Raw genomic sequence first — 15,228 nt, forward strand, 5'->3', positions numbered from 1 at the left:
TAGGGTGGGCCATGTAAAATTTGGTTTTTGAATCGGCTATAAAAACAACTAATCACTATTTTTTCAAACTTTCTTTAATTTTGAAGATTGAACATTGCCATTTATGAATGAAAAATAATATCGTTCAAATGACTGTCATGACTGGCTTTACAGTAGGCCATTCGATCAACCCAATTTTTAAGCACATTTTCGATTGTTTGGGCTCCAATTTCTTGAATGGCAACTTCGATTTCGTGTTTTAAAGCATCAATCGTCTCTGGATGGTTCGCATAGCATTTGTCCTTAACGACTACCCACAAAAAAAAGCCCAAGTGGCTTAAATCACAGCTCCGAGGCGGCCAATTGATATCGGAATTTCGGCTGATTATTCGGTTTTCAAAAACGGTAGCCAAAACTTCGAGTGTAACTTTGGCAGTGTGACAAGTTGCACCGTCCTGTTGAAACCAAATGTCGTCCATGCCATTCTCTTAAATTTTTGGAAACAACTCGTTGAGCATGTCACGGTAACGATCGCCATTTACTGTAACCGCGGCTCCTCGCTCATTTTCGAAAAAAAATGGCCCGATGATGCCGCCAGACCAAAAACCGCACCAAACAGTGACTCGTTGAGGATGCATTTGCTTCCCTACAGTGACGTGTGGATTTTCTGAGCCCAAATCCGACAATTTGGTTATTGACGTAGCCACCGATGTGAAAATCAGAAAAGAAGAAGAATACTCACCACTTTGGAAATAGGTTTTCAATATTTCCCAATTTTGTTCAAGCGTATAGCATCCCATTTCGTAAATGTCAAACCTTTAAGTAAATTATAAACACATTTGACATGTCATTTGTGTTACCATTCTCAAAACAATAGGTGGTTCAAAAAGCAAACGCTATATGGCCCACCTTGTACATGTATTATTTATCAAGGAATACATAAAGAAAGAAAAAGTAGAAACACAAAAAAATAAAAATAAAAAAATTTAAATTAATCGAGCCTAGCAGCCGTCCACCTCTTCAACTTCCACGCAAAAAGGGAATTCGGCGACTATCGGATCTCCTCTGTCGAATTTAGTAGTAAACCTGAACTTTAAAACATATTAATTTTTTCTAGGGTGGCGGGGTTATTTCTAAACTCACTAGCAGCAAAACAATTTGGCTCTAGCGAATTTTCCAGCTGGGTATACGAAAATATGCGAACGAGTATGTCAATGTGTGTGTGAATTTTAATATAGATATTTTGTTGTAGCTGTAATACTTTTTTCTTTCTACATTATTTTATATTTTAAAGTGTAAGCATTTCAGTTGATTAAATAATATATAAAAAATCGTGAAAGTTGTGATCGGATCAAATGATTTTGGTATCTGACAAAAGGCCGTTTTCTCAATGCCTGGTTATCGTTGCCTATAACACAAGGCTCGTTAATCAGCTGAGAGCTTTAAATGACAATTTTACTGTTAGCAAATTATCAAATATTAATAAATCGTTTTTGTGCGACATTAAAGAGACACTCCTTTCTGTAGGCTGATTTTGGAAAAGCTTTCAACTTCTGCTCCAAATTTCTCTTTTATTGCCGAAAAGAATTAGAGCAGGAAAAGTTATAAGATAGCATGTCGGCTGATTAGCAAATAGTCGCACACATAACGAGAGTTCTTAGCCAATGCATTAGCGTAAAGAAGATACCTTTTGCAATGAATATTTTCTCTGAACCACCTCTCAACACTTGCATACTTTTTCAACAACAAGCAACATTTACTAAGGTACGAATTTGTGAAGAAGTGTTTCTAAATTAATATAATTCATACACAGCTTTTATAATTTTATTGTATTTGAACATTTAAATTTTGAAGTCTGTAAAATTTTTTTAAAATTTGTTTAAGTTAACGTTATTTTCACCCACTAACAAACGTCTGATTTGCTTTTAAGATTTTCTGTCTACCTTTTTATATGTAGTGGAAGTTCGGATAGTTGCCTAAACTGCTGTCGAAAAAAATATATCAAAACAATCTTCTTGTATTTTTCTTCTGACACTACCCAACAAAAAATGAAAAAATCGAGCTTATTTTTTGAAGGGAAACTTCTTTGGCGTCGATGGAGGAGCGAGAATGGAGTGTAAAATTCCAAGGCCATGCAACGTTTTGGGCATTTTCGTTTCGCGAGAGAGAAAAAAGATATACCGTAGAGGATAAGGAGAGAGAGAGCTATACCTTATATATATCTTAAATACACTTTAGGCTTTTTTCCTGAGTTTTTACTTTTGGTTGCTAATTTGCAGTGAGAAATAACACTGCCTACTTTTTGGCGCTTGTTTGTTGGTGCAAACTTGTAGGAAATATACATATTTTTGGTGCCTACTTTTTGGCGTTATATTTCCTTGGTGCCTAGTGTTTGGAGCGTTTTTTGGTCTCAATTTTTTGGCGTGTTTTTTTGGTGCCTACATTTTGGCGCTTATTTCCGTTTCCTGGCAAGTGCTTGTGCGTACTATAAAGTGCAAGTAAAGTACAAGTGCTTGTGCGGGTGATAAAAGCTCGGAGTAGTGCGCGTTGTTGCCACGGTTTGTGTCCGGCGTTTACCTACACCGGTCAACCCTTCTCCGTTTTTTGTAAATTTTGTCTATTTGTATTCTCTGCAAATGTTGTGAATTTATTTACACATATATTCTTTCTCTCTCTCTCTCTCTTTCTCTTCGGGTCTCTTCTTCTTTCTTTGTCTGCCTTGAAAGTTTGACTTCTGTTATGTGTACTACGCTACATACACTTTTTTCTTTAAGAAGTTGGATCTTCAAACTGTAAAATTCAAAGAAACAATATTTTCAAGAATTAAAAAAAAAAATGAATTTTTCAGAAGGCAGCCGGGTAAGTTTTTTCGATATCGTTCCCTGCACTGCCACTATATTTTCCTTCAGGAGTTCGATTTTTAATACTACGAAAGTAAAAAAAAACAATATTTTGAGGAATTAAACAAAATTAATTTTCTCAGGAAGCAGCCGGGTCAATTTTTTTCGACCTCGTTCCTACATAATTTGGAAAAACTCCACAAGAGCATAGCACTTAAATCAAGATTTAATTTTTCGAATATAATATTATAGTAGGAAAAGATGGTTCCTATGTGGAATATAGGGGAAAAAGAGAATAGATGTGAATATCAACACCATCGAACGACGACTGAAGGAGGCGAACATATCCTACCCTCACACATCATCAAAACCACTGCTCTCTGAAAAACACACTGAGAAACAATAAAACAAGAAAAGGGCGTCACAGTATTGGACTGGCCTACCCAGTCCTCAGACACCAACCCCATTGAAAATGTGTGGAGAACTATGAAAACGCATCTTGTCGGAAAGCCAGTCCATGATTTCAAGCAACTCGTTCGTCAAGTTCGCAAAATCTAGTCCTCTTTGTCGACGAGCTACCCAGAACAGCTGGTTCAAAGCATTCCGAGAAGATGCCAGCTATACTCGACAACGTTGAAGACTACACGCCTTATTGAGCAAATGCATCTAGTAGGTTTTTAAATACTTTTATGTTAAAAAATTTAAATATATATCTTTTATATTTCATGAATAATCGCGGTTTTTTTACTGACGCAGACTGTATATATTCTTGGCCTTCACCCAGGAAAATTTTATGAATTTACCCGAACTGCTTGAAAATTGCTGCTTGTTCTTTGAGGATTAATAGCTAAAATTAAAAATAAGTGGGCTAGAAATCTAATGGGAGTTTTGTGTCCCTGGTTATTTTGTTCAGAATTGCCAGTAGAATACTGCAGTTGCCGAAACAAAATAGAGAAAGAATTCAACCCGCTCTAATGTTCATGCATATGAAAAAATAATCTACAAAAATATTTTCCAGTATTAAATTGCGCTTATATTTTATAAGATCCATAATTTTTACTTGTTTTGCCATTTTTGGAGTTCTTTGCCGTTTTGAGATATATGGAAAATTTGTTTACACCAAAGATTTGTCAACTTCGGTTTTGTTACGCTGAATTAAAAATGCCTTAGGGGTAACAACTAAGTACTTGTATTATGAAAAGAAAAAGCATAGGGCATAAAGTGAATTTATTGAAAGACTCGCATTTTTCTCTAGCGACGAATTAATTTGTTCTTCTCATAGGGACGACTGTGAGCCGTCTCGTTATGACGAAAGTTGGTTTTAGTAGGCCTACTTTTGACTAAAATATGAAATCTGTTTTAGAGCTTAAGTTTAATTTTAATTAAAATATGTTTTAATTTACAACTATAATTACGTGTGAAAAAATTTTAATTACAAAAAAATTACTTTTTCGTACTATTATCAAAAAATACTGCATCACTCATACATACACATATTGCTGTAGTCGTGTAGAAAATTCTACATACTTTACAACTCAAGAATATGACCAAAAAATAAAAAATAGAAAATTCAAATACAAACTAAATATCCATTTTAAAATTCGATGACCGCTGCATCCTCGAACGCACAAGGCAAAGCTGCATGTCTCAATGAATGAGTAATAAATTGTAAAGTCGATGCTAAAAGTTCACAAGCGTAAATCAACAAAATGAAAACACACACACACACACATACATGCACAACTTAAAATAAATAAACAATTTAAGTATTTGTAAACAATTCTCTAAAAACAAAAAAAAAAACAACAAAAGAAAGGATTTTATAAAATTTGTGCTTATGTTCAATTTTTTTCTTCTAAATCTTTCTCTTTCATCCAAATGCTGCACCATTTGCCATACTCATTCTAATATTTATTTGGATTTACTATTCTTATTTATTTATGTCCCATCTCTTTCAAACCAATTCCAATCGTCCATTCTATATAAATGATATTTATACCGTTCGTTTGTTCGTTCGTTTGGTTATTTGTTTCCTTTTTGCGTACTGTTGTTCTTCGTTTCTGTTTTTGTTTTTGTTTTTTTTTCTCGTTTCTTTTCAATTTTCTTTTTCTTCTTTTGGTTGCCATTGGTTTCTTCCCATTTTGTTTTTATTCGCACTTTTTGTGGGGGAACCTAACGCAACAATATGCTACGAGAACGAAGACGCCTCGCCCATTACAAGCTCAGCAGCAGGTAACTTATCAATGTACAATACTATTTAATACAATATTTATTTTATATTTTTAGCCATAAATGTTTGCAATTTTTTATATTTTTTACAAATGTCTGTAAATATTTATTTAGCAGTTACATACACACATAAATAGATGGATACACTCGAACGTGCCACTGTGTAGATACAATAAAATCTAAGATATGGTAAGAATGGTAAACACAAATCGCCCACGCTTACAAATCGTAATGCACCTGCCCACAGGTATACAGGCATACATTTCTACGTTTTGTGTAGGAAATTTCAGCAATATTTGCCTCGTGAAATCTGTAAACATTCGAAATGCCACGAATACAAATCGACAGCATTGCCTATATACAGCGAACAGTGGCTCAAACGCTTAATCGTATATACTTCATTTTTTTTCAAAAACATTATGCTGTTAATTATATTTATGGTCTACTAAATTTAATCACTTTAAAAAAATGATATAATAATGAATGTTTGTACACTGGTAAATAAAAATAAACAAATTCGGGGAATTCATGCGACACCAGTTATTTCACCTTGATCAAAAGGTTCACAGAATATATTCAGGAAATTCAAAACACATGGAGGTTTATTCCTCAAAAGTGATTTTATCGCCTTCAAATTAATTCCTATCAACTGCGATGCATTAATGCCGGTGTTTGATCCAGCACTCGAAATATTTCTGGAACTCACTTCTCAGCATAGCCGTCAGAGCCTTCTTCGATTTTTCCACTACTTCCTTTCGGCTGTTAAAACGTGTTTCCCAAACAGAAAAAAATTACATCAAGCCATATCAGGTGAGTTCGATGGCTGTTTGATATTATTCGTTTCGAGTGGTTTTCCCAAAAATTCTTTTTTTTTTGCCGAATAGCTCACGTCAACGTCTTCAATTTGACCCTGCAACGATAAGTGCATGACGAATTCATACTTAGAAACCTCAAAAACGTATATAAAACTTTTTCGGTGAATTTTCTAGATTTGTCATTGAAAAAAAAAATTTTTTTTCAGTTTTTGCGTAGTTAGGGGACGTTTTTACCTTTTAAGGGGGCTGAAAATTCGCGTACTTTTCGGGATGTATTACCGTTGAGTACAACTATAATACAAAAGTGCCAAACCGAATTTAAGTACATAAAATTTTTAATTTTTAAAGAGTTTCTGAATTTTTCATAAAGATACCCCTTTTGAAGGATGTTTGATATAATTAAAAAAAGAATTCGGGCCTAAAAAATTTCTTTCCAAATCATTTATGAACATTTTAAGAAAAAAATATTAAAATTGGCTAAAAATTGGATCCTGCATCTATTTTCTCTATCTCTTCTCTTTCTATCTCCACAGTGCGCTTGCATGTAATTTGACACTGAATGCATAGCTAAGGATATATATATTTATAGACTTCTAAAATATGGTAAAATATAACTAAATCATTACTTCTTGTACTTATTCTACAAGTATTATTTTAAGGTATTATATACGGCCTCGGTAGTCTAGCGTAGTGCACTAGCCTGCCATCCCAGAGGTTGTGTGCTCGAACCCCACGTAAAGCACGGTCCTCGCACTTTTCCAAATTTACCTACTTTCCCTGTTTCTAAAACAAAAAACCTCATTCTTCAAACCCAAAAACTTATCCTTTCCATCCTTACTCCCGCGCAATAGTCAGCGCATTATTTGCATTGTGGCTGCTAAAACAAGCAAAAACAAAGAAAAGCATACAGTTACACAATGCATCAGTGGCGCCAGCAAGAGGAAGCGGGCAATCGGGGTTTTAGCGCAGACACACCACTTTAGCGAAGTCCTCAACCATCTGTGCGATCCTTCTGCCAGAAAAATGTGACACACAGATGACGCTCCAAGCAGTAAGAAGGCGTTGTTTCTAAGCACCGACAGGTGGGCATTCCCACTACTTAGGACTGATAGCGTCACGCTAATCACCTACCCTGTCAAAAATCAAATAGATTAACGAGACCAACGCAAGAAAAGTCTTGTCGAGGTGAGTGAGCAAGGAAACAAAAAAAAAATACTGATGAAAGCAGATACTCGTATAGCAGGAAAGTGTTATGCTGCAGAAAGCTCAATATATTGCATTTGAGTCGAATAATGAAAAGCTATTGTGGAGCATGGAGGTGTTTCTGCGTAGGCTCAACTACAATTGTCTGATCTCACTATAATCGAGCATATTTTGGAGAAATTGTGCAGAAATCTAAGTAATAAAGCTTTTCGAAAAAAACCCAACTCAAGGTAGCATTGAAAACTGAATGATACCATACTTCAACAGATATAGGTATGTATGTACGTAAAAGCTTGGTAGAATCTATGCCAAGATATTTGAATGTTGCAATAAAGGCCAAAGAATTAGCCACTGGACATTGATAAGGGAGATTTTGAAATTTTTTAAGGACATACAATTTTGTACGATTATTCGTTTGTAGCACAACTTCATGGTTTTCTTATTTCTATTTCCCAGCACAAAAATGTTGAATGCAAATATTAATTAGCTTACAGTTCTGAAATTCTGTTTTTATGTTGGGCAGAGAGTATTGTACGATTAAGTGTTTCAATCACTGTATACATAAGTATTTTTCCCTATATACTTACGTTATATTACAATACATATACTTACATTTCTTACTTAGTAAAACCCTTACTTTGTTTTAATGTTTAAAAATGCTTTTAAATCTTTTGATATCTGAATTGATATCAAAGTAGGCATATTTACGTAAGTATTTTCAAGTATGTGTTTAAATATAACTTCAAAAAGTATCCAAATATGTAAATAAAACGAGAATTGATAAATTTTTATTCTTTTCCAAGTAAAATGCACAGCATACAGCAACCAATGAATACATAAGTACATACACGCGTACAAGGTGTGTTTCAAAAGTAATTTGTAAAAAGTAAAGTAAACTCCTCCTCCTATTTGTGGTGTGCGTCTTGGTGTTGTTGCAAAAATGGAGGGATCTACAGTTTTAAGCCGACTTCGAACGGCAGATTTTTTTATGAGAAGCGTTTTCATGGCAGAAACACACTCGGACGGTTGCCATTGCCTGCCGAGAGGTGACCGCTATTAGAAAAAACTTTTTCTTCATTTTGTTGTTTTACCGAGATTCGAACCCACGTTCTCTCTGGATTCCGCATGGTACTCACGCACCAACCCATTCGGCTTCTGTGGCCGCCATGATCACCAAATTAACTGGAATTTTTATTGCTCCCAAAACATAAAATACCCAAAAAGAGTGAGATTTGTCATAATTGTGGGGCTAAGGTTCGCATCGTTTGAAGAGCTATTTCCATTATTACTTTACATATTAGTTTTTCCTTTACCTCCTAGTATATGGCGTCGGAACGGTTTTTGGCCAGAAGTGGTTCCAGAATTAGCCGATAATTGGCGTCAACACTTCTGTTAGGTGTTTGGCCGAGCTTCTTCTCTAATCCAAAAGCCCTTTTTCATTTTTTCCACTTGTCTGGATCTTTTCATTCTCCTTTCCTCTACTCAGGGGGCATAATAACGGACGAATTTTGATTATTTGTCCAAATGAACCCCTCGTAAGGGCAACCATTTATCCTAACCTAACCAGGTACACAGGACGTAGAATCCTTTTCGGTTTTTGAAAATTCTTAAAACACACGTTAATTTAAATTATAACGTTTCAATTTGATTTATTTTGAAACAAATAATTATAAATATTTAAATCGCGATATTTTTTCATTAACGAAAAAACGAACTGTTTTTGTCAATTATTTTTGGTGCCGTGCCTCTGGCAGTCCGGCATTTCGACTATTAGCTATTCATCAGCCCAGGGAGTGGCAATGCTGCCAAGTATTGAAGCGAGATACTGGTTGCGCTCTCATACAAACCGCTGCAATGACCCTGGTTACGTCAGCCAATCAGCTGTTTCTTTGAAATTCACTGAGAGCCGGGTGATAGTCTGCTAATGGCCACAACTTCTGAATTATTTGCACCATGTTTTGTTTCTTGTAAAAAATCGCAAGTTCCATTCAAGGCCACTCAACTTACTTACTTACTTACTTACGCATATATGTAGTATATATACACCGGCGAACAGAATAATAAAGATTCCCTATAATACAAAATGCCCCGCAAGTGGTATATAGACCTCTAGTTTTGCTCTTGTTACATTTAATATGAGAAAGTTGATGGTGCTGCTTTATATTGTTTTATCAGTTATGGAAAATTTTCAAAAATTCGAGCAGTAGAGCTACTCTTAAAGTTGTATTCAATCACTTATGAATAAAATATCCTAAAATTCGTCAAAAAAAGTGAAAAAGTTAAAATAAAGAAATATATATATAAGGATCATACAAAATGCGGCGTGCGCATTGCTATTATAAAGCTCTAAAAGCTGTTTCAAGAGCTTTGTATTCGAATTTTTAAAAAGTTTCTCGCGGATTAAACTTTACTCTAAAAGCTCCTTGCCTGAAAAGCATAGCAAGATCAGAGTCTCCTGATGTGTAAATTTGTACGATGGCGCTTTTAAAGCTTTCAGGCTATTTTTATAAACTGAAGCTAAATGTGTGTGATAAAAAGTCAGCACACGAGTAGCAGCGCCTAAAGGCAAACAATTGAAAATGAATAACGCACAGTTCGTTAGTTCCATGAATTTTGTATTGTAAAAAATAATTTTTAAGTGGCCATTCTGCTGCATGAATGTGTGTAATGATGGCAGCATGCCTTCGCAAAAGTTGCATCCATAAAGAAGAATTATAAAGAAAAATAAAAATGTATTTACAAAACAACAAATTATATATTTCCATTAGCCAAGAACTGACAGCTTGCAGGAGATTTATTTCCACATTGATGAGTGAGCGTGCCGAGTATTAATGCCACAATTCAAGCGTAAATAGCTTATAATCTCCTTTGTGACGCTTTTACTAGCGGCTATTATTACTTAAAATCCCTCAGAAAGTGGCCAGAATAAATAAAAAGAAGACATGGCAATTGAGCAAATAATAATTGAATTACACACACACACACACAGATATAAATGCGAATAAACAGTTGTAACTGTAAATATAAATACCTTGTATAAAAAAATATTTAGCTCTTTAATGCTGTTGGATTTGGCAACATTTCCTGTGGTAATTTATCACTTCTGTCACCGGCACGTCAAAAATTTAAACGGTTGGAAATTAACAAAAAAAGTAAGCGCATATATATAAGCTTGTATGTATATATCTCTGTATGTATTGCTATCATTTACATGAGTGCAACGTGTGGAAAAATGGATGTTTATGATTATTTGGCAATTTCCCTGTAAAAATTTAACAATTGCCAAATTTGCGCTATTTGGAGGACAAGTGAACAATTATGGTAATGGTTTCGGGTACAATTATAACTGCAGTTTTAGAAATGCGGTCATTCATGGCGAATGGCAGGGGGATTTGTTGCTAAAATGTTGATGGATACACTCGCTTTCATTGTTGCTGATTTGCTGTTATTGCCGAAATAATATGCAATCGATTATTTAGAATTCTTTCGGCGCGTATCAGTCACACCCGGGCGTATGAGTGATTTTATGGTACAAAAACGTTAGTTATTGGGAAGCGACAGAACATCACTTTTTCAGGCCGAATGCGAAGCGAACCGAATGTCGGACAATTTTTGCTAATGTTTGACTGCAATCGAAACGAGGGGAAAATTGCTAAGCATACCAAAGATATGTAAGGATGTAAAAAAACATCAGCTTTTTGATTAAAAAGGGAAGTTTTTCAAATTATTCCCAATTCTCATTATAAAATATTCAGAAATAAGAAAAGAAAGTTGAGACCTGTTTCGATTAATTTTTAGAAAATTTGCGTAAAACATTTCGAAGACTATGCAAGAATATCACTATTTTAAGAATATCACTGGTGAGAGATTAGCATGTGGGTTAAAAAATGTTCCATCTCTTTAGAATTTTGATTCGAAATGGCCAAATAATGCATTTTAGGTTAGAAATGAGCATACATAGTGTGTATAAATTTTCAAGAACATTTGATTTGAACTTTTTAGTCATTGTGACCGACTTATTTCATACCAATCAGTGTATGTACAATAGTTTTACAGCTTTAAGGTAAGACTTGCTCCTACTTTTGCTACTATAATCAGTTCATTCACATCAATGCCGAAAAATACCGAAATTGTGCTTTTGGTAGATATGATAACAAATAGGTATTTGTTGTTGGGTGCAAGTTTCATATACCAAAATCTGACGTTGCCTACTAACCCCTTGCTGGTGAAAAAACTTTGATGCGCAGTGTAATTATTTTAAATGAATAATTAGGTTTTGTAAAGCAAACACAATAACTTATAAGCAGTTATGCCGCGCAGATGGCAGCTGATATCCTGAGTAGGTGGCAGAACTGACCTGGAATCCGAAAAACTGCTCGCTAGTCACACCAGTTTTCGGAGCAAATAGGTACTTTGAAGCCGCTTTTTTAATAGATAATGTTGCCTTTACTGTGAGTATTCGAGAATGCTAGAAAAACTAAAAGTTTCAACAATTTTTGAACATAAATAAAAAATATAAAACTAAAAAATTCGGTCACTACAAAGAATGAACCGAACTTTTGCGGCCGCAGCTGAAATTCGGTCAATCTCTAGCAAATAAATTTTACTGCAATAGTATTCTTTTCGCAGGTAAGTCTATTTGCTCAAAATTTTTCTGAATTTCTAATTGCAAAATACTCAAGTTTTCTTATTGAATATTTTAAGTTAATTGCTTAGCAGGTGATTGCGTTTTGAGCTTAATTGCCTTATTTGTACTGGCTTCATTCTTTCTTTTCGAACATGCATATTTACGTAAAAAAAATTTAAATGCACAACCCAGATTTCAAGCATTTATAGTGCGTATTTTGGTCAGTAATGCAGAGGTAGGCTGATCAGATTTGAATAGAAAATACTTGTGGTTGTTGCTTACAAGTTTTATCACCGTCAGCTGAGTGTCATGACAAAAACCTGACCCATTGATATTTTGCTATTTTAAATGCTAATCGGACTTTCAATATTGAAACTGAAATTTCAGCTTAATTTAAAAATTTAGCATAGCTTCGTGTGCTTTCATCTTTGAAGAAGACTTTGCAAAAATTTTATATATTCATATCTTAGTGTATAATTATCTGCAGAGCCTTTTGGCTTGATTTTTTTCTGGAGAAGGGAACGGCGAACTCTTTAACGCAACTTACCTTCGGTGGCTTGCGTAACAAATATATAAATCCACAACCTCTGAGTTATTCACCGGAAGGAAGTTCATCACTATGCCCGTTCCAAGTTAAAGTTTAAAAATGGGAGGCTTACAGTTTTATGCCACCTCCGAACGGCAAATTTTTTAATTAAGATCCTATGAGAGCATCTTCATGATAGCAGTACACTCGGGGGGTTGCCATAGAACAAGAAATTTCTATCATTTCATATTTCACGTCCATGTGTCCATATTGGGATTCCAAGCTGAATACTACCGAATGTTAGTAATGCACCAGCCCTTTCGACTAAGGGGGTTTTATAGGGGCCCCAACGTTATATAGATAATTTATTTTTTAATGTAGTAGAGGACTTCTTCTACTGAAATCTACAATTAAAAATGCAGAACTTTTTACTCTACAATACCTATATTGGAATAAGAAAATGGCGCAGTAAAGTTTTCTTGGCAAACAAAGCCCATACTTTAAATTATCTCCATGAATTTTGTCATATTTTATGACGTAGAAGTATGGAAATAATAAAATCTGATGCTTTGCACGCTGGTCGGTTCTACGATACCGGAACGAGGCGGATTTATATCAGCCTGAGGACAGTTAAGTCAGCAGAATTTCCTAAATATTTATAGAAAAAGTTTACGATGTTACAATAGTAACAACAACATCTGATGCGGCTATCTTCTTTGGAGTATTTGAGCAAAAGATTCTGCTAAAGTTATTTTTGCGAAGTGGGCTTAAAATGGATTGCATATTTGCCTCGTACATTTGAGAATCCCGGAACATTCCATTTCATTCATATTTCGATATATTTAGTCAATGATATAACCGGTGTATTTTACAAACTATCGGAGATACGCTTCCCGGTATACGGACCTTTGAAATCCTTCGAATAGCGGCACAAAAATGCTTGATTACTGTAAATATTTATATGATTCTGGAACGTGAAATGAACGAACACAACTCCAAGATCAAAAAAATCGTTTAATGAAATAAGTTGATGATTAAAGCATAAATAAATTGATTATATAGCACGATTGCCGAGCCTCGATAGAACTAGAAATAGACAAGTGGCCACAATTCATGATATTAAACAATACTTTATTCGTGCGATTCAAATTGGCAAGATTAATTAAGTTTCGTTGCAAGAGATGAATACTGGCCTCACAAGTAATATTACAAAACTACCGCAAATAATCTGAATAGAGTAGAGAATTCAAGTTATTGAAACAGGAACGGATGCCATTAATAAAAAAAATAAATAAAATTCGAGCCAGAATACTGCTTCGCGGAACTACTAGGGCGCTAAAAAAGAGCACGACTTGCAATTTTCTATTTCACCAAATTGCAATTCGTGCAAAAGATAAGAGTTTAGCCAAATCAAAAACAAAAAAAAAAAGGAGTGCATTCGAGTTAATGCAATAATAGGAATGTGTCCGAAAGAAATTCCGAAAATTAGATTTAGTAGTAAGATACTACTACACCCCGGAATTTATTATTAAAGTATCGCTTGTTGGCAAGTTTTGACTTATTTAGTTCTTAGTTCCAAATATTTTTTGTACAAAAATATCGCAGATTCTATAAAAAAAACCACATTAATTCAAGTTTTAACACAAGTTTTGATTATTTATTTTTAAATTTGAAGAATTTTTTTTAATATATACAATAGCTCAGGTAGGTAGGTAGGCAAGAGTACCCCAGGTACACTTCAAGTAGCACGTACGTGCCGTTTTGGTATCATAATGTGGACCACTACCTATGAAAAGATTTAGGGAAGAGAAAAACCGTCTACAGCCATCCAGTGCTTTTGATGTAGTGGAGGAGAGAAAAGGGATCTAGGCTGGAGAATTTCATCAAGTCATCCCCAAAGGTCAAAAGTCTAAGGAATCTCAAGCGCCTAGCCGCCAGAGCCGGACATTTGCAGAGAAAGTGTTCCACAGTCTCTTTTTCTGCAGGATCCCCACAGCTCCTGCAATAGGGGTTTTACGGAATTCCAAGCTTCTTGGTATGAGTGCCGATCATCCAGTGACCAGTGATCACCCCAATGAGTTTGGAAATTGAATCGCAGGGGATTCCCATCACCTTAAGTGTTCTGTTTCTATCGTATTGAGGTCATAATGTTTTCGAAATAGCACACAATGAGATAGGCCTCCATCTGTCTTGCGCTTTTTTTAGAAAGAAATTGTGCAGTTTCCCTTTAACAACGGACAAAGGGACACTGATGTCTGCGAGGGGGACAGCTGAAACCGGTTCTGTCGACCCCTTCCTGGCAAGCTCGTCGCCAATTTCATTTCCCCCTATATTCCTTTGCCCAGGAACCCAGATAAGGGAGATGTTTCCCGCTCGATCGAGATGTTTGAGTTCCTCCTTACAGGAGTACACCAGAAGAGATCTGCAATACGGCGACGACAGGGCCTTGATCGCAGCTTGACTATCTGAAAAAATATTAATGTCTCCCTCCCAACGGCGATCCCAAAGCATTTTCCATGCCTGCAGGATCGTGAAAACCTCTGCTTGAAAAACGCTGCTTGTTTCCGGAAGTTTAAAGGAGACCGAAATACGGGCTGATTTAGAGTAAACCTCCGTTCCCACTCCAGATTCCATCTTGGATCCGTCAGTGAAAACAGAGGTACCTATATCGGTGCCGACTCTCGCCTCTTTCCAATCTTGCATGCTCGGAAAGATAGTCGTAGCACACCCCGTAAAACACAGTTTGTGGATGGAGAGTTCAGTGCGATGAACATAGAAGATGCTTCAAGATGCTACTATGTCCTACAGGAAGTTGTCTCCAAAGGCCAATCTCCTTCAACTTAATAGCACCTTGAGCAGCAATGGACTTAACCTGCAGATCCACAGGAAGTAAGTGCAGAATAACCTTGAGCGCAGCAGCGGGACATGTTCTACAAGAATCAGTGATGCCCACACCTGCAGTTCTCTGCACTCTCTCTAGTTTAGTGGTGTTGTAGCCCTTCTGAAGAG

The 15,228-nt window shown here is 35.6% G+C and overlaps 1 protein-coding gene across 4 annotated transcripts in view; it reads left to right on the forward strand.

Moving 5' to 3' along the window:
- Positions 1 to 15,228, forward strand: part of LOC128862553 (uncharacterized) — a 104,131-nt gene that overhangs the window by 35,396 nt on the left and 53,507 nt on the right. Inside the window, exon 2 of one of the 4 annotated variants that reach the window (XM_054101255.1) lies at positions 5,015 to 5,051. The exons of the other annotated variants lie outside the window; for them this stretch is intronic. Within the exon in view, the coding sequence (XP_053957230.1) occupies positions 5,015 to 5,051 (37 nt within the window). The remainder of the gene's footprint in view (positions 1 to 5,014; positions 5,052 to 15,228) is intronic. 4 annotated transcript variants of the gene reach the window in all.

The sequence above is a fragment of the Anastrepha ludens genome, chromosome 2 (assembly GCF_028408465.1).
Source record: "Anastrepha ludens isolate Willacy chromosome 2, idAnaLude1.1, whole genome shotgun sequence".
In the NCBI taxonomy this organism is placed as follows: domain Eukaryota; kingdom Metazoa; phylum Arthropoda; class Insecta; order Diptera; family Tephritidae; genus Anastrepha; species Anastrepha ludens.